General features: G+C 40.4%; 1 protein-coding gene across 2 annotated transcripts; it reads right to left on the bottom strand.

Moving 5' to 3' along the window:
• Positions 1-976: 976 nt before the first annotated feature.
• On the bottom strand, positions 977-19,268 carry LOC103021600 (leucine zipper putative tumor suppressor 3). 2 transcript variants are annotated; one of them, XM_049463005.1, is made up of 6 exons: positions 19,094-19,268; positions 10,869-11,471; positions 7,944-8,519; positions 7,462-7,782; positions 5,900-6,130; positions 977-5,122 (listed from the first exon to the last, which is right to left on the bottom strand). In XM_049463005.1, exons 2-6 carry the CDS (start codon positions 11,466-11,468, stop codon positions 4,361-4,363), a joined length of 2,490 nt encoding a protein of 829 aa, XP_049318962.1. In that variant the 5' UTR covers positions 11,469-11,471; positions 19,094-19,268; the 3' UTR covers positions 977-4,360. The 2 variants fall into 2 exon arrangements, with proteins under 2 accessions (XP_049318962.1, XP_022524534.2); XM_022668813.2 differs by having other exon boundaries at positions 7,944-8,522; positions 19,094-19,266.
• Positions 19,269-19,549: the final 281 nt, after the last annotated feature.

The following is a 19,549-nucleotide window of genomic DNA, read 5'->3' as shown; positions in this document are numbered from 1 at the left end:
ATGCCTTCAGTGAGAATCTACAATGTAAATAGTCATGAAAATAGAGAAAATGCATTAAATGAGAAGGTGTGTCCAAACTTTTGGCCTGTACTGTATATCTGATCCATCAAGTAGGTCAACCCCAAAAACTAAGTAGACCAATCAGCCATAATATTAAGACTATAAAGGGAATAACATTAATTATCTGGTTCTACTGGTACCTGTGTAAGTATGAGTGTGTATCTTAAGCAGTATTTTAGTATAGTAATTATACTGTAAGTATAATCAGACAGTGATGGCCAGATGACTTGGTCAGAACATTAAAGCAGGTCCTTTGTGTTCTTCTGTGGCAGGACAACCACTGTCCCAGCGACCGGGTCACGGGCCTAGGCCCATTGATGTGATCCATGTAGACCCCACCCCCCAACTTACAGGACTTAAAGAATCTGCTGCTAAAGTTTTGGGGCCAGAAACCACAGAACACCTTCAGAGAGTTTGTGGAGTTGAGTAGGGCTGTTCTGATAAGGTGGATCTGCAGAAAATGATGCATGACATTTTGAAAAATATTTAACCTTAACACGTTCCACTCCATCACAATCTTTCATATTATTTTTTGTTGAATTAGGTGATGTGAATTAAAAGTGTAGCTTTGGATGGCATTGATTATTAACACACCATATCTAGGTAATCTCTCAGTGATGATATTAATAATAATCCATCTATTCATCTTCTTGTCCGCTTCTTTCTGGCCAGTGTCTCAGTGGGTCCAGAGCCTACTCCTAAGGTACTTTCTGAACTGAGCACCATTTCATTACACACAACCATTTACTCACTTTAGCATGGCCAATTCACATGTATTCATGTGTATTTTTAGAAGTACACAGAAAAAAAACCCACATGCACCCATCAAACTTCTCGCAGGGCTTGAACCCGCAACCCCAGGCCCCTGTTTCACCCTTAAGGAAGACAGTACTGAAAAAAAAACATTCACAGTTGATTTATTTTTATTCACATCTTTATTATTTGAATTCATATTTGCTAAGATATGCTTTTTTCCCCAAGCGATTTCGAAGCATAAAAAATCAGAATGAAAACATTGGTGACAGTTTGTCCTCCCTTCGTATAATTCAAGAACTGTGAGACAGAGGGGGATAGAAGACACTGAAGGGCTCTCATGTATTTATCTTGATTGTAACATGTAATGGCCGATTTAAATTTTTTAAAAGATTTATATATTATATTATATTCCTATATCGATAAGTTTGAAAAATAAAAGCTGACATGTCAGTCTCATTAATTCACAAAAGTATTCACACGCAATAGCTTGGTATATTTGGATAGAATAGATATGTACACATAAATAACAATGATATTTACATGCAATCAACTGCCCCTTTGTCTCTACTAAGAACACAGCAGGACACAACAGAATTACATAGCAGCAAATGTGGCCAAAGACAGTAGAGGGGTGGTGTCCATCTAAAGCTTTGTAGGTTATGCCTCACTTAACACCCAATGTCATAAAGCTACAAAAAAATAAAGGATCAAAGGATCGGATAAATTCGGATAATCTCAGTTCAGTAATCTCAAAACGTCTCACGACACCGGTCGTGATGGCACAGGTAAGAATAAATGGAGTGTATGGGATTACAGCAGTTAAACCCCTCAGTTTGGAGGTTATCGCAGCAGTTATTAGAAATTGAGGTGCATGTACAGTTGTAGGGTCCTGTAACAACCTAAAATGTCCCATTATCTACACATATATACTCCTTTTTAGCAGTGAAAGACCCAAAAAATTAATTTGTAGATGATCTCATTGGCATAATGAGGTAAAATCAGGTCTTTCTCTGCTGATGTCTGTATGTGGTACACGTTCCAAGCATTGAGTTGACCCTTAGAAGTCGCAGATATCGTCATTAAAAACACTCTGTTTATTTATATGAATTTCTTAATAAACTTATTTCATAGAAACTGGATAATTCTTTTGAAAGTGCAGATTGTAAACATTTGTCACATTTTAACTTTTACTGAATTATGAAAATCTGCTTTTAGAAGATTCTACATAACTACTATCATATCCTATAAATTATTTTATTTGATTTATTTTACTAGCTTTTTTGTATCAGCTTGGCTACATTGTAGGGATTACCCTTAATGTAAAACCTTAAATAAAGGCTGACAGATCTATTGATTGATTGATTGATTAACTGGTCGACACTGGCTTTCTAATTTGGTTTATTTGAAAAGAACACTATATAAATATAAATGATAATAATGGCAAATCGTCATCAGTCTTATTCTGAACTTAGCCAATTTGTACTGAATAGCACAGCAAAATACTGGGGTAACTTGACTTCTAAGGGTTACTAAAGCACCTCTAGTGAACTCCCATCATATTTCTGACCAGTCAACACGAGACTTAAGATATTAGGCCTTCTATACACCTGCCTGTACAGTACAATAATCAGTCAAACCCACAATTGTCATATTGTAGGGCTTTTGATACTACTGTAAGCTTTGTGACAAAAGGTGTTATTGTTTTTTTGTTGTTTATTTGTCTTTTTCAATGCTACCACTTTTCAGTCTGTCTTTGTATCACCACCTGTCATAAATTTATCTAAACCTTTCACATTTTTTCATCAACCTTAACCCACACTACACAATCGCACTACCTAATCCCCCTCACTGACCAACCAACACGACTTCAGGCGCTTCAGCCTCTAGAACCCATTCAGATATGGCGACACAGCCTGCGTACACGGTGTACTTACTTCAAAACATCACTTCAAATCTACTGCATAATTATATTTTCTTTTGAAAGTCAAATATTCTAAAGTGATACTTTCAGAAAGTATACATTGACACATATTCTCTCTTCTTTTTTTTTTTTTTTCTTCTTTTTTTGGAAGAATGTAAGGTCCTGCTCAAATATAACAATATAACTAATTAATTAACTGCAAAGGAAAGGTGCTTTAGAAGCGTGTTCCTCTCCGCAAACTATTCCGATTGCCCTCTTAGCGTTTTTTCATTTCTTTTTTTTTTTTTTGGCTCAGCCGCTGACTCCGCTTTCTCCCACTAACTAGCAGCTTCATAAACCAAACATCTGTAAGCAGATGCTGTTCATTAACAACTTACAAACAACCTCTCTCTCTAAAAAGAAACATTGTCTGAGACCAAAGCAAAGTGCATTAACATATTAGTTTTTTTGTGTTTTTTGTTTGTTTGTTTGTATTTTTTCTGTAATACTTCTCTCTTCTCTCTTTTTAATATATTCTACGTCATTTTGGAAACATGGAACAAAAAAAAAAAAGGCAGAAAACAATGTTCTGGTCAGGACGTTCTGAGTCAAACGTCCATGTGGTAAGTCCTCCGCCACTGCTTTGGCTAATAACAGCAGGAGGGTTGAGGCACGCTCTTACGCAAATCACACACCATGCCTTGGTGTCCACTGGTGTCCCAATAATGACTGCAACTACAACAATCCACTGCAAGGGAACCCGAGACCGGCACCATTTTATAAATATCATTTTTGGTCCTGCTTCTATTCACTAAAAGAAACGATGGTATGGACAAGCACTTTAAATAAGTGAGCATCAAGTTTCCCCATAGCTTCAGCTTCTCATTAGAGTAAAAATTAAACAAACGAAAGTCTATTCAGGTATATAATTCAGATGTTCTGTCCTGTTTCTACTGTTTGTTGTGTTTTTGTGGGTTTTCAGAGTAGTGTGATAATTACACAGCACCCACAGTTTTGAGCTGTTTTTAAGCTTGGTTTGATGTGTGTTGAGATAAAAATTGGATATTTATTTCTTGGGTCTAACCAAGAAAATGTCAGTTTTTTTCTTTTTCATCGCAATTTGTGTACTGAATGGCATCAGGTAGCCGCTCTCCAGCTAAGAGGGCAACGTGGCTAAAAAGCTCCAACAGTCTAGCCGTAAATATGGATTATTATTAATGCCTGATCCCTTATCCCCTGAGTGTTAAATCCAGGTACTCCTCACTTCCCCTTGGCTACAGACTCAGGGCCAGCTCTTTCTTTTATCGCCCAACCAGCTTTACAAAAATCAAGATACAGAGCTTTTCTTCCTATGGGTCAGTCAATAAGGCCACACGAACATACTATTTACTGTTTATAATGAACTATCTTCACCCCTCAACCCTGACCTCTGCCTCACTCAGCAGGGCATCCTTGGACTGTCCTCAGAAGCTGTTGACATGACCTTTTTATTATTATATTATGTTTCAGGGGAGTTTGTACTTATTCGTACTTTTGTACAACTGTATAACTGTATTCGCTATTGTAATCGGTGCCCTAAGTGGGATTCTTGTTTCTTTTACTGCATCAAAGAGGTCACATTCGCCGTCAACTCCAGATTGAAGATCAAATCTCTGTCGACTCAATCCTCTCCAGGCGAGTCGGGACGGGCCATGGAGGTGCCAGCTGATGGAGCTTCTTCTCCTCTGCCGGCGGAGTCGGGGAAGTGAGCGAAATAGCCACAGACACTGGCGTCTGGGCTTCCAGACTTGGTGGCTGTGGGTGTGGCGGCGGCGGTGGAGAAGCCGGAGAGGGAGGCAAGGCCAAGGTGGGAGTGACCAGCTGTGAACCAAGCTGGTCCACACGCTCCTCCAGTGCCTGGTTCTTCTGCAGCATCTCCACATAGCTGAGCTGCAGCTGGGCCTGGTACTTGAGCACGCGATCTTTCTCGCCCTGCCACGTCTGGCGCTCCTGGGCGAAGCTGAGGGCTTGCCGCTCACGCTGCTGCCGTTCCAGGCGCAACTCGCCCTGAAGGAGCTCCAGCTGCCGCCGCAGGTCCCCAGCCTCCTGTCGCTGCGCTTTGGAGTCGTCGCTTTGCAGGCTGAGCAGTGGGTCTGCCCCTGGCAGTGAGGCGGGAGCAGGGAGAGGAGGCAGAGCAGGGAGGCCTGGTAGAGCAGGAAGGGCAGGGAGAGAGGCAGTGGGGGTCTCTGGGGGGCTCAGAGGGGAGAGGAGGCGCTCCCGACTCCGCGACAGCACCAGCTGACCCATTTCAGCCAGGCTGTGCTCAGGCGCCCGAGCATTAGCTGTATGGCTGAGCTCGCTCAGAGCTTTCTTCAGCCCGGCAACTTCCGTCTCGAAGGCGCTCAGCTTGTCTCTCAGCACAGACACCTGCAAAGAGCAAGAGAAGAGCAAGAGAGGGAGGGATAGGTGGACACAGTGAGTGAACAAGTTAGTTTTAAAGGGCCACAACAATCCATATTATTTCTATTGTAAAAGAAGAAGAATTTATCTTTAGAATGGAAATTTACACAGTTACCACATAAATTAAAGATATAAGCAACACTGTTCAAACCATCATTGACTATATGAACCAGCCTTACCCATCTACCTGGGTAAATTTTAGCTGGCCAGTTGGTGTACTTGCTATGATTGAGTGTTATTTAAATATAGCTTTTAAATAACAAAATATTGTACTGATACTGACACTCTTGACTGTCTGACTCTAAGCCTTGGAAAATGCTGTTTGTTCCCCTCACCTTACAATGCAGGTCAACGTAATCTGTGATAATGTCTTCTATTATATAACAAAGAATAGCTTCAGTGTGCCTTAAGACAGACCATGTAACAAAAATCCACTAATAGATATGGAAGTCATCTGATTGCACATAACTGCATTGAATATTGGACAATTCTATCCCAACCCTAGATTCCCTGCATGTGAGTATATGTATATGCATATACATGTATATATATTTCTTTTTTTAACACGTTTACTCTTTTTATTTTTTATTTGTAAGTAAGAAGTAAGATTGTTTTATTATTTGATCCCGGGCAGCCTTGTTTATAAGTTCTCTGAAACAATAAGCTTTGATAAATCAATAAAATATAAGTTAAAAAGAGAAAGATAAGACAGAGACTAAAGTGAGACTAAAGTTGAATCTGTACCTCTGCCAGCATGGCCTGTAGCTCGGCCTCGCAGCGCTCCAGCTCCAGTGTCTTAGTGCAGAAAGACTCCTTCAGGCTGAGCTCGGCCTCCTCCCTTTCCCTCAACTGGGCATTCAGCTCCTTCATCTGATTCCGCAGGGCCACCATCTCGCCCGCCCGCTGGGTCACCTCGCCCTGGCTGTCCCGAAGCTGCTGCTTGAGCAGGGAGATCTCACCTGCCTTTTGACATACCTGAAGAACAGGTAAAGGGTATGAATGTCACATGCCACATTGTATAGCAATGTTTTGGCTAATATTAAAACTCGCACATTTATGCACACAATCATACTTCAAACAAATGAGGCTGATATTACATTACATTACATTTAGCAGATATGTGGATTATTGGATTATATGTGGATTATTGACCAGGACATAATTAGTTTCTGATGTTAGTTTTTTATATTTGCACTGAAGTTATGAAGCTAATACAGCTAGGAAGTATTGGACGTATTTACCCACCACAAATTATGCATAAATAAAAAAAAGACAAAAACATGGCTTTAAGTACACTGATTGGTGCCACTATTTTTAGCTAAGCAACATGCTCATAGGCAGTGCTGGTTCTGTTTTTACAGTGCTAGGTTGTAGTTGTGGGGTTGACATCTAGGAGGTTCCTGGCCCATTTTTCTACATAACTGTACAAATGGCTCCCTCTCTTGGTCAGGTCAGGTCCTGCACAGGGTTATGTGTCCTGTATTGACATTTGATTATCTATGCCAGTAAAAGTCCCCTTCAAACTCTGCCCCTTCTGAGATTCAGCAGAGAAGCTAATTAAAAAAGGGGTTTTCAAAAGCTCTGTTTTGAGTTAACATAAACAGCATTTTTGTGTGGATGGAAAGAAAATACAAAGAAAAAATATCTATTTTTAAAATAAAAAACGTTTGGATAGAACCTTGGTTCAGTTTATCAATAGTCTGGTTGTTAAAAAGAGTTAAACAACATACTACATATGTCCAGCTTGCATGTTGTGTAATAGACATTATAGTTGCTCTAAGTTCTATTAATTCAAGTACTAATAAAATTCTTACCAAAGAAAGGAATCTTAATGTACCACATTTTTTGCACTTTAAGGCGCACTGGATTTATAAGGCACATTATGAAATACTAGTATGGCACAGGGGTTTTCATGTTTTTCTTCTAATTCAGCAGGTCTAACCGCTGGGTGGTGTAATTCTTAAGAAAATAATTTCTTTTAAAGTCAAATGAGCACTGGGGTTAGCAACAGGATACAGGCTGATAATAATCACCTCTGAACGATTAAAGAGCTAGCGCTTAGCAGCTAATGATAATACTGCTGGAGAACTAAATTGAAACTACTTCATTGCGCTGGAATTCAGTGGAGTGGCTTTACTGCTCCTTACAAGCTGACTGGTAAAACGTATACACAATGGGGATTATAAAACATAAATTAGGATAAGGATTTTAAGTGTGCCTTATAGTGCCAAAAAATATGGTATAGTGAATAAATCATTCTGAAAAGTCATCAGATGTCTACTTGTGTTTGAGCCCTTTTCTGTTACCTCCCACTTCGTCTCCTCCAGCTTGGGCAGGAGGTCAGCCTGCTCCTTCCTGTAGTCCAGGCACTTCTTCTCCAGCTCCTCACGCTGTGCTAGCAGCAGGGTCATCTCGTCCTGGAGCCGACGCTTGTCCTGCTGCAGGCGGGTGATCTGGGCCTGAAGGGCCTGCTGGGAGCGTTGCGCACGGCGGGTCACCTGCTGAAGCCGACCTGCGTAGTTCTGCCTCAGTTCCTCCATCTCGCGCTCCCAAACCCGCTGCTTCTCCTCAAACACCTGTGCAATGGCTGCCTCACTCTGGTCCAAGTTCCGCCGCATGTGGAGCACCTTGGCACAAGAATGGTCAAAACCATGCTTAAAGGCAGCACTGTAATACATTTCTTAACTTTTTTTTACATTACTTAATTAATTTTAACAATTTGTAATACAATTTGTATTTCTGTTTATATGAAATGCAAAATGAACAAACAAGCATCCTCAGTCTATACCTCTTGCTCTCTCTCCCAGAGACGATCCTCCAGGTCACGGATGACATCATCCGAGGACGGTGAGGGCCGGAGGGGCGCTGGAGCATCACTCAGGTGGCTGAGCCGCTGATAGGACGAGGAGCTCTTGCCTGAGGAAGAGCGTCCACTGTCGGAGGCACTGAGGCCGTTCTGGTAGCCCGGTTTGTCTGGCTTGTCCAGGCCAGCAGTGCCCAGCCGGTTGATGTGGCTGGTGGAGGCACTGAGTGGCCCCAGGGCCGGTGGGGGACCATAGCTTGAGCCCGCATAGGTGGGCAGGCTGGTCAGAGAGTTCCTTCCAGAGTCCGACAGGCTGCCCTGACCGCCCCGGCCTCCCCCAGAGTGATTTCCCCCCCGGCTATTTGGACTGTCCTCATCGTGGCGAGTTCCAGAGGCAGCCTGGCCTCCTCTCTCACCCCCGCTGCCTCCACTGCCACTGCTACCCGGACCCCCTCCAGCACCTGCGCTAGCCTGGAGGGGGCACACAAGGTTCTGCATGGAGTGGAAACTCTTGGGGACCACAGGCTTAAAGGCAGAGGGTCGGACCAGTGTGTCGGGGTCCTGCTAAAAAGGAAGAATGGAAAAAGGATTATCTGGACAGTAAGTGTTTATGTAGTCAGTAAAAAATGAAAAAGAACAAAAAGTAATACGAAAAATAGTAGTTTCTTTAAAACATCTCCAAAGATCTCCTTATATCTTCTCAACACATGGTTTAGTAAATCTGTACAGAGATAAATGCTTTAAAATCATGCAAAGTTGCCTAAAGCCTCTATACACTGCTGTTAATCCAAGGCTATAGATTAACTTTCTACAAGGTTCATACACGTTTTTACCAATACATTTCCATGTTTTTTTATGACTTTTCAATGCCTTTATGGGAAATTTCTGGGTATTTTTATTTTTCAAAAAATTATCCAGGCCTGGAAATTGCTATTTTCAAATTCCATTACTTTTTCAGGTTTTTCATAACTGTACGAAGCCTGTTTCTATTTGTCCCTGCATTTGCATTTGCATAGACAAGTGAGTTGCCGCTGCACTCCTCCAATTAACGTCACCTTGCTTTGCCAAACATTCACACAAAGCAATCCAGACTGTTCTCATACAGAGTTCCCCAATGGTGGAACAAACTACCTTCCACTACCAGATCAGGAGAATCTCTCACTATCTTTAATAAACTCCTGAAGACAGAGCTCTTCAAAGAGCACTTACTCTCCTAACACCTCTAACTAACTACCTTCTAATACCAGATCAGGAGAATCTCTCACTATCTTTAATAAACTCCTGAAGACAGAGCTCTTCAAAGAGCTCTTACTCTCCTAACACCTCTAACTAACTACCTTCTACTACCAGATCAGGAGAATCTCTCACTATCTTTAATAAACTCCTGAAGACAGAGCTCTTCAAAGAGCACTTACTCTCCTAACACCTCTAACTAACTACCTTCTACTACGAGATCAGGAGAATCTCTCACTATCTTTAATAAACTCCTGAAGACAGAGCTCTTCAAAGAGCACTTACTCTCTTAACACCTCTAACACACTAACTACTTCTAACCTCATTTCCTTTTTCCCCTCCTTCACTTCTCTATCCCCTTATTTCCCTTCGACCTCCTTTAGGCCCTATCTAAAAATGTTTTACCTTTAACTTCTGTTACTTTTGTACTTCACTATTGTAAGTCGCTTTGGACAAAAGCGTCTGCCAAATGTAATGTAATGTAATGAGTTCACGTACTTCATTATTGGCTACATGTTCAGATTTACATCATATACACATGGTTACACTTGAGGAGATTATTCTTTGGATAATTCTTCATAGACAGTATGCAAGTATGTAAATGTGCACTGTGACAATGGCAAATATGTGTCTTTAATACTGACATGTTCCACCATTTGTTTTGTTTTTGTCGATCTAATTAACGGTGATGGTAAGCATATGAGTCCTTCTGTACATGCAACATTTCAGATCTCTCAGTGCTCTCTCAGGCTCTGGCTGCTGATGGCCAAAATAGTTCCAACGTTTTGAAGCTGCTGAACACCTCAGAAAGCTCTTTAGATCTGGCCATGGTTATTCACTCACTTTAACAATTTAGGTCAAATTAAACAAATGTCTGAGGTTTAAATAAGATAGACTCTGCCCACATCCTCTCTAACGATGGTCTAATCATCTGCAGCTGATGTGCTGCACATCATTCTAATTTTACACTTATTAAATAGTAATAAATGTGGAAAAGTCTTAACTATTTCATTCATTTCTATTAATTCCATTTTACATGTGATTTTACACAAGAACACTTCTTCGTTTTTTTGAGTTTTGTTATATTACATCCATCTCTCATTACAGTTCAAAGGAAGATTACATGAAAAAAAAGGTTTTCATTAGCTACTCTAGTTTTTTACACATGACTGTATACTTCCTATGCAAACTTCATAGCAAATCAAGTGTACTTCCGAAAGCTGAATCTTAGTGTTAACACACTCTAAATCCAAAATATAAGATTGTTATTAACTGATATTGCACAGGCACATTCAGCCTTGTTTAAAGCTGCTATTAAATAAAGTGAAAACTCTTTAGCCTTAGTGTTGTTCCTGTGCCTTTTCATGTAGTGCTTTTCCTGAATTTTAAATAAAGCAACATACTTCCATAACCAATAAAGTGTATAAGGGCTGTTAATGAGATACGTATCAGGTGTATTTGGACAAGGGAAAGCAATAAAGGAAGATTACATGAAAAAAATGTTTTTCATGAGGTGTTCTATTTTTTTAAACATGACTGTATGCTTGCTATGCAAACTTCATTTAAAATCAAGTGTACTTCAGTGTACAAATCAAGCTGAATCTTAATGTTATCACAGTCTAAATCCGAAATCTAAGATTCCCCATGATTCCCCTCCATGATTTGTTCATGCAGTACCTGTGCTTGCTCCAGCTTGCCGGAGACGGGCAGGATGTTGGGGGGATTGTGGTTGTCTGGCTTGGATTTGCTCTTGTCCTTGTGCTGTAGCGGAGCTTGGTGGCTGCCGTTTTTGTCATTTGTGAGGACTATGTTGTTCCCACAGAAGTCCATGCTCTCCCCCCGCCTATGTCCCTCCCTCCTCACTGCGCCGTTGGAGAAGGAGGCATTAGACAGCTGCCTCTCACCGTTGATGGCATGCTGTCGGTTGGCGTTGTGGGAAGAGGAAGAGGCATTGTGGGAGGAGTCGCGGACATTGGGGTGACACTCCCTCTGGCCACTGTAACCACTGGGCTCGTCAGGCACGGACACCCCGGCCGTTTTAGTGGCAGGCGGGGGCAGGCGGTCTGCACTGAAGCTGCGGTCATCCAGCCGCCGCCGGCCCGCCAGGGGACCGTTAGGTGTGGTACGTGTGCCCACGCTGCGCATGGTGATGGCCCGCTGGCTGGAGGCTCCACTCCCCACGCTGCCCATGCCAAGAGCGCGGGGCCCCTCACTCGGCCGCCCCCAGCACCAGTAAGCCGGGGCGGGCAGGGCGGCCTGGGTAGGCCGCAGGTGCATACACTGCACAGGAAGGGAGAGAGAGGACAGGGTCAGTGATACAGAAACACACAGAAACATGTTTACATCACTTCCACATGAATACAACTTTGTATTATTATGAACACTTCAGATTTCTGTTTCGCTACTTTGCACATCTGTTGTTCATATGGTCGCTGTGCAATGAAAAATCAGTATCCCTTTTTTTTGTCAATGTTTTATTTTACAATGTATTTTGGACACACAACGTGTCCTTAATGAAGGGACCAATAGAAATTTTCCAAAATGACCAGAAATAAGGACTTTTTACATTAACCTCCACTGAAAGCTAAGAAGATTTCTCTCCTGTGAAGTTGCTGTTTTGGAGATACTTGTTTTTCACAAGGCAGTGAACATATGCATGTATAACAGGGGTTTAATATCAACCAGTATATTTGTTATTAATTGATATTGAAAAGGCACATTCAGCCTTGTTTAAAGCTGCTATTGCACCAAGTTTTTAAATAAAGTGAGAACTCTATTGCCCTTTCATGCAGCATACTACATAGCCAATAAAGTGTATAAGGGCTGTTAATAAGATAATTATCATCAGTGTATCAGGTGTACAAGGGAAAGCAATAAATGTGCAAGCAGGGGGGATCCATGACCATCACAGTCCCCCAATCTAAACTTAAAATCTTCAAAAGTCTAAGCTCAAAAGAACAATGCAAGACGTCCCACAAGTCAGAAAAAAACTAGACAATTTTGCCAAATAGAATAGACAAAATAATTACTCAATGATTTAAAACTATTTGACAAGCCAGCAGTAACCTTGAACCTTCATCAATTCATCAATGATTATCTGATAATGTGACTTGTTAATGAGGTGCTGAAAGTGAGTATATTTACTAACTAATCACAGAGCCCAGACATTAATTTGGCATGTACTGAATGTAATCTAGATTCTAGATTCTATGATAATGTATTTTTAAAAATAAGAAATAAAACAAAAGAGAAAAAATATCAATTTAAAAAGGGCTGAAAATTTGACATGCTTTGCCATAATATCAAGCAGACAATTATCAAAAGAAGTTTCTAACTGTTCACAGATAGTAATAATAGTAATAAATGATTTAAAGCTCTGGAAAGGAAAATGAAACATATGCTGGCTCCTGAACTTCCACTGGCCATTTAAACAGTATTTACATCTGGTCAACTTCCTTGATGTTTAAAAAGTCATCAAACAACCCATACATACCCGCAGCCTGAGCTTGACCCTCCCAGCTGACCCTCCCAGTTCCATAAGTTTACTGGAGCACTCAGAACTCATTATATAAATTAAGCCATAGTGAGTCTATCAGACTAAACATTAAAACAAAGCTTTGTGTTAGAGCCTTGTTTTTAACACACAGACACACACTGTTACGTGTGGAGTTTAAAGCTGCTAGTTAACCATTCACCCATGTAGGCACTGATTTCACTGATTACTGTAAGGGCTTTATATATCAAGCTTCCTGCACAGATTAATTTGATTTCACAGGGCCAAAATACCACAGTGTAATTATATTGCTACACAATATGACTGTGGGTAACACAAGTAAAATAATACATTGTATTGTGTTGTATCACCTCTCAGCTCACAGCAACTTAATTACCCTTTCAATCTTCTGTTTTAAGTTTAAAAAGGTTATTCCATAAGGCTGAATGCTGCCCACAGGCCGTATATTTCTGGTTGGTGGACTATTCTCAGTTCAGCAGTGACGTTGTGAGACGAGGTGTTTAAAAACTCCAGCAGCACTGCTGCACTGTGTCTGTTCAAATTGTACTAGCACAACACACACTAACACTTCGAACAACACCATCATGCTAATCAGTGTTAATAACTGCAGTACTGAGAATAATAATGACCGACCACCCAAATAAAAATAAATGCTCTGTGGTGGTTTTCTTTCATGTGGGCTCCTGAGTATTAAAGAACAGGGAAAGAGGAGGATAATGATAAAATATGCCTAGAAACAGATACCAGGACTACAGTCTGAAATTATAAAACTACAAATTGTTCCTATATGATCAAATAGAAAGTGAGGGTAGAAACAAGGAGGTGGTCATAATATTGAGACTTGAGACTAGTCACACAGCATAAGAGCATCAGAAAATTGTTGTAAATATAAGCTAAAAGCTAACACAGTTATTTATACTCTCAAACCAATTTTTGTAAAAACATTTTTTCACGTAGGTTTGGAATATTTCTATTGTTCCATCATTTAAACACTATGTAAAAAAAACAACTGCTTTGTTTACATAGTGGAAAAAGTGAAACATTTTTGTGTTGTGTTTTTATAAAATGTAACTCTAACAAGTCAAATGCTCTAATAAACTGAAGATGTGTGGCTAAAATGAAACTTTTTTTTAAGATTTTTAAAGATTTTAAAGAGCCACTTAACCCTAAACCACATTTTTTAAAAACGCTTTTATTTTTTACTGAGGTCCAACCATCTGCGTCTCACCGCTATCAGAGGCACACTGCTGCTGCTGCAGCTTAACTAATCAGCTCTCCCTCCTGCCCCACTTCTAAACCCATACATCACCCAGTGCTACTTCTCAAACTACCCTTTCCATGTTTTAGTCTTTTTCTATTTTGAGCTGAGGATGAAGTCAGCAAAAAACATGGGGTTTAGTGCCCCTTTAAATCAAGGTAGAAACTAGAAAGACACACACACAGATCAAACCGGGCAAACAGGCAATCAAAACACTAAAATCACCAAATCAAGAACAAAATCTGAGCCAGAAAAGAGGTCAAAAACAGAGTAAAATGACAAAAGCCAAAAACTAAGTCAGTACACAAAAAGAGGTCAAAACTTGGAATAGCAACAAGAGATACAACTGCTCCGCATGCAGCTAACAAGACAGCGGCAATCCTTCACAAAGGAGTGAATCAACTAAACAGCTTATATGGGTTAAACATGAGAAAAAGAGTTATGTATTACATGTATTATTCAGTAAATATATAGGATATGGGGATCTTAAGATGATCAGGGATTTGCTTTATGTGTAATACAGGTGTCACATGCTCCACTGAGTCATGCTGGGACCTGTAGTTTGTAGAGTCTGAGTCATCTACTCAAAGACACTATTTATAGTGTACTATACTGTGTATTATTGCGTAACTACCATCAAATACAGAATATACGCATATGTATGTATGTATTTATATGAATTTTATTCTGGTTGACTGTACTGTGACCTATTTATAAAGTAATCCATCATAAAACACCCAGGGAACTTCAGTGTGAGAATGGGAGGAGATAAACTGTGGTAAGTGTATATTTGCAGGTTTTGTCAGTGAAATTAAAGTTTTATCATGTTACAGTGTCATTGTCTTGCAATACATGTAGATTTATGACACAATTACATATATATATACTTATATATATATATATATATATATATATATATATATATATATATATATATATATATACACATATATACACATATATACATTTTAAATCCATAAATAATAAGTAAACAAAACTGTAATTCTTAAAAAAAACATTTTCTTTTAAAATCAAACAAGCACTGGTTGTAAATCTACACAGATTTCTGTAAGTAACCTTAGATTTCCAGATGTCCACTAAGGCTGGGTGCAGCAGCAATAACTTTAGAGGCTAACCGGTTAGCACTAGTACATGCCATCCAACTGTGCTACAATGCGGAATCCTGAGTGTCCCGGTAAACTAGGGCACTATCAGCTAGCGGTTCGTCCCACGTAGCTTGTTTCAACATGGTAAACACATAGGTATACTCACCTCTGAGCACCGAAAGAGATAGCGCTTAGCTCAGTTAGCATCTAATGCTAATGCTGCTCCAGCAGTGCTAGCTGGGGTTAGCAGCAGGCTACAGGCTGATAATACTCACCTCTGAACAGCGAAAGGCCTACCGCTTAGGGGCTAATGCTAATACTGCTCCAGCCTCGGTGCTGGAGAAACTTCACTGAAACTACTGTAGGCTATAACGCTGTACTTCAGCAGATTTACTGCTCTTTAATACCTGACTGAAAAAAATAATACATCCAGCACACTGGATTTTAAGGATTTTTGGAAAAAATATTAATTAATATAGTGCCTTATAGTGTGAAAAATACGGTAATAAACAAATTACCGTAAATAAATAAAGTATTCAATAAAATATGTATTCAGGTTTACTCATGGTTTTAGAAGCTCATTTTCTAATTAATTTCAGACCGATTTTCACATATTTTTGTATAACAGGTTTCTATTGAATCAGTTTCGACATTCCAGTGCAAAATGAAAAATGTTGAGAATGCTTTTATAATGGAATGATACGTACATATTTTTCAATTATCAGCAATACATATACATTCAGAAATCATATATTTATTTGACTGCTGATTTGACAGTATATCAATTGCTATATTGCAGACAAAATAAGTCCTGTATCCATTTATCCACCACAGTTTAAAAACTGAATTAATAATTATTTGAAAAGTAGCACAATTTGTGATACGGCAAACTTTACTAAATCAAATTACAATGAATAACTATGTTTAGTATTTGTTTACAGCTCACATGCAACAAATTAAGAAAATGAATAGAATTTGTAGGCTAATGCATACTTCTATTGTCTCTGCCTCAGAACTAGAGCATAAAACTAATGAAGCAAACATTGGGTGCTAAACACGGCTCATACAATCGTTTATATCTGTGGTAAGATTAAAACTGTGTATATACATTATTTTTTTTTTAGTGAACCATCCCTTTAAGTCCATCCCTGTGCCATCTTGGTAGCTCTGCCTGCGTGCAGTGCTGTAATGTGTCCAGCAGGGGTGCTGGATTGGATTGGCAGAGGCACGTGCCTCCACTACCTCTCTCTCTCTCTCTCTCTCTCTCTCTCTCTCTCTCCCTCTCTCTGCTACAGTCCCTCACTCACACGCATTACATCATCACTCCCATGCTTCATATAGGCACTGTGTTCTCACACATACACACACATATACACACACACACACACACTCACACATACAGCCTGTCTTCTCAGTGTGTGTGTCTCTCTCTCACACACGTCTCTATAATTCCCTCCTCCAGATAATGGGACATTGTGATGATGATGTTGCTCCTGCGGTAGATCCATGCACTCATAGATTAGATCCATAACGGCATTGTTTCGTCTTAACCACATGCATTCGACCCACCTGAGCAAGGTGTGTGTGCTGCAAAAACAACACACAGAGACCCTAAAATAGACAGTGTCAGCTTATTAATGCGTTTGTTATGATAGTTGTGATGGTCTACCCTGCTTTTGTGGCGATTCTCCATTTAACACTTAATGCATAAACACCTTATAGAAGCTAAAAGCCTGCCAAAGGCAATAATAGACCCTACTTGCATTTATGTAATGGTTCTAAAGGTTGTAATGGTCTGGCCTGCTTTTATAAAGTTTTGCCATCACCTCCTAAACACCATGTACTTCGATAGCCACCAAAGAAACCAACATACAAAAACAGACTGTTATCTTTTTTACACTGCTTATGATGGTCTACTCTCTTTTTGTTAAGGTTCTCCATTCAAAACTTAAATGCAAAAACACCTTGCATGCTCTCCCAAAGACACCACAGAAACCATTTAGCAAAAATAGACTCTTTGATACAGTCTGGTTTAAAAACATCTTCTAAAGCCCATATGCTCTTCAAAAGGCACCACAGAAACCACCATAGAGTATAGTTCTGCAAAAGTCAGAAAGTATGGAATAAAACAGGTTTGTAATGGTTATAATAACCTGCTTTTGTAAAGCTTTTTTATCCATGCCTTTATGTACAAGACCATATATGCTCACCAATAGGACCCTAAAGCCACCATGGAAACCACCAAGCAAAAGTAGTTCCCAATACCTTATGTGTAACAATTACAATGGCCAGACCCAGACTTTAAAAGACCTCCTAATTCCTATATACTCTCCAAAAGCCATCACGAAAAAACTAAGGAGCATAAACAGATCTTATAAGCCTTTATGCAATGGTTATGATTGTTTAGCCTGCTTTTGTGAAGCTGCTCGACCCCATATGCTCATGTTTGTAATGGTTCATAAAAGTTATGATAGCCTGCTTTTGTAAAGCTTTTTTATCCATGCCTTAATGTATAAGATTGTATATGCTCACCAATAGGACCCTATAAGCCACCACAGAAACCACCAGGCAAAAGTATTCACTAATACCTTATTTATAACAGGTACAATGGCCATGGTGGACCCAGATTTTAATGCATTAAAAGCCCTCCTATAATATGTATATACTCTCAAAAACTAAGAAGCATAAACAGAACTTATAAGCCTTTACGCAAGGGTTATAGTGGTTTGGCCTGCTTTTGTGGAGCTTCTTTATTCAGGTCTTAATGCATAGGCACCTGCTCGACCCCATATGCTCACATTTAATCCTGATATAATTATGATGGTCAGGCCTAGACTATATATGCTTACCAAAGGCCACCACAGAAACATATACAAATAGATCTTATTAGCTTATATGTAATGTATGTGTTATGATGGTTATGATGATTATAATAGGCTCAAGCCTTCATGTATAAACACCTTCTCCAAAAGGCACAACAGGCACTCCCAAAACACAAGAAATTAAGACTGTATTAGCTTATATATAAAATGGTTGTAATGGTCTCTAGCCTTATTGAACAAAAACCTCATAGACCTCACATATAAATAGACTCTGCTACCTCATATGTGTCAATGGTTATGATGCTTATGATGGTCTTAGGCCTTAATGCAAAAAACACCTCCTAGACACCTATAAATATGCTCTCCAAAAGACATACGCACAGGCACCTCCAAAACGCATGGAAATTAAGAATAGCTATAGCTATAAGGGCTGCGTTTGGCTCGTCACACAGCACACTACACTACACTACACCACACACACACGCACACACACACGCATACACACACGCTAAAGCATACAAAGGATCCACAGGCCTCGTAACGTGACGATTGTGTGCGTTTTAAGGTATGCTGTCGAAAGGTACATGTCATACATTGTCAGATATGAGATTCTCTAAGCTCAGAGGAAAGCCCAATGTTGGCGTTGTGACTTGCATCACCATCATCCAGCACAATGGATGATGATGGAGACCCAATGGTAGCTAGGTATCTAAATGAGCAGGCAGGCAGGCTTGCTCCAATGCACCGTGCACCACTAGGTTACATGCACCCTCAGCATCAGCAGCAGCAGGAGCATGCACAACCGCGCTCGAGCGTTATTCCCCCATGTTTTTTTGTTTTTTTTTGCATTACATAACGCGTTTGGGTGAAGCAAAAACCATTCTGCCTCTCGTGCAATGGCACAGGAGGGGGGGCGCAATCGTGTAATCGTGCAAGCGTCGCTTTACACGGTGTTCTGCACCCTGCTGCACCACCTCCACATCATCCTCCACCTCTTCCAATATCAGCTAGCTAACCTACCCCTCTTTCTCCATACAAGGTATACAAGCCCCCCCAACATACACGTACGCGCGCGCTCACGCACACATACACACGCACAGACAGGTTAGCTACCTATCAAAGCATGCACCGTGCACGTGAATACACAACAATACGGCAACAACACAAAAAAGGGAATGAGTCGTTTAGCTAAATGCACTTACTGGTTGCAGCGGCTCGGCGTGTGTGTGTGTGTGCGCGTGTCTCCGTGTGTGTATGTGTGTGTTTGGTGCGGTGCGGAGCAAAGCAGAGCTCGGGAGCGCGCAGGCGGTGAGCGCGCGTACGATCTCTCTCTCTCTCTCTCTCTCTTTCTCTATTGCTCTCTTTCTCGCAGCAGAGAGAGGGAGAGAGAGGGAAAACAGAAAAAATAGGTAGAGCGAGATGTAGAGAGACAAAAAGAGAGAGAGAAAGAGAGATGGGCGCGTCAGCTGTGTCACACACACCCACCTCAGCCACGCCCCCTTCCCCCGTTTCTGTGAATGCCCCATTGTTGCGCATGCGCGATAGGTCAGCAGCCTAGCATGCTAACCTAAAAAATAAAATCTAGTTAAAAACAAGCAGGGAAGGTTAAGGGATTTAAGGTTGTTTTAGGATGTTAAAAAGTGAAAAAATGAAGATTA

The sequence above is a fragment of the Astyanax mexicanus genome, chromosome 1 (assembly GCF_023375975.1).
Source record: "Astyanax mexicanus isolate ESR-SI-001 chromosome 1, AstMex3_surface, whole genome shotgun sequence".
Classification (NCBI taxonomy): Eukaryota; Metazoa; Chordata; class Actinopteri; order Characiformes; family Acestrorhamphidae; genus Astyanax; species Astyanax mexicanus.
The sequence above is the reverse complement of the archived record's forward strand: the minus strand, read 5'-3'. Positions and strand labels throughout refer to the sequence as shown.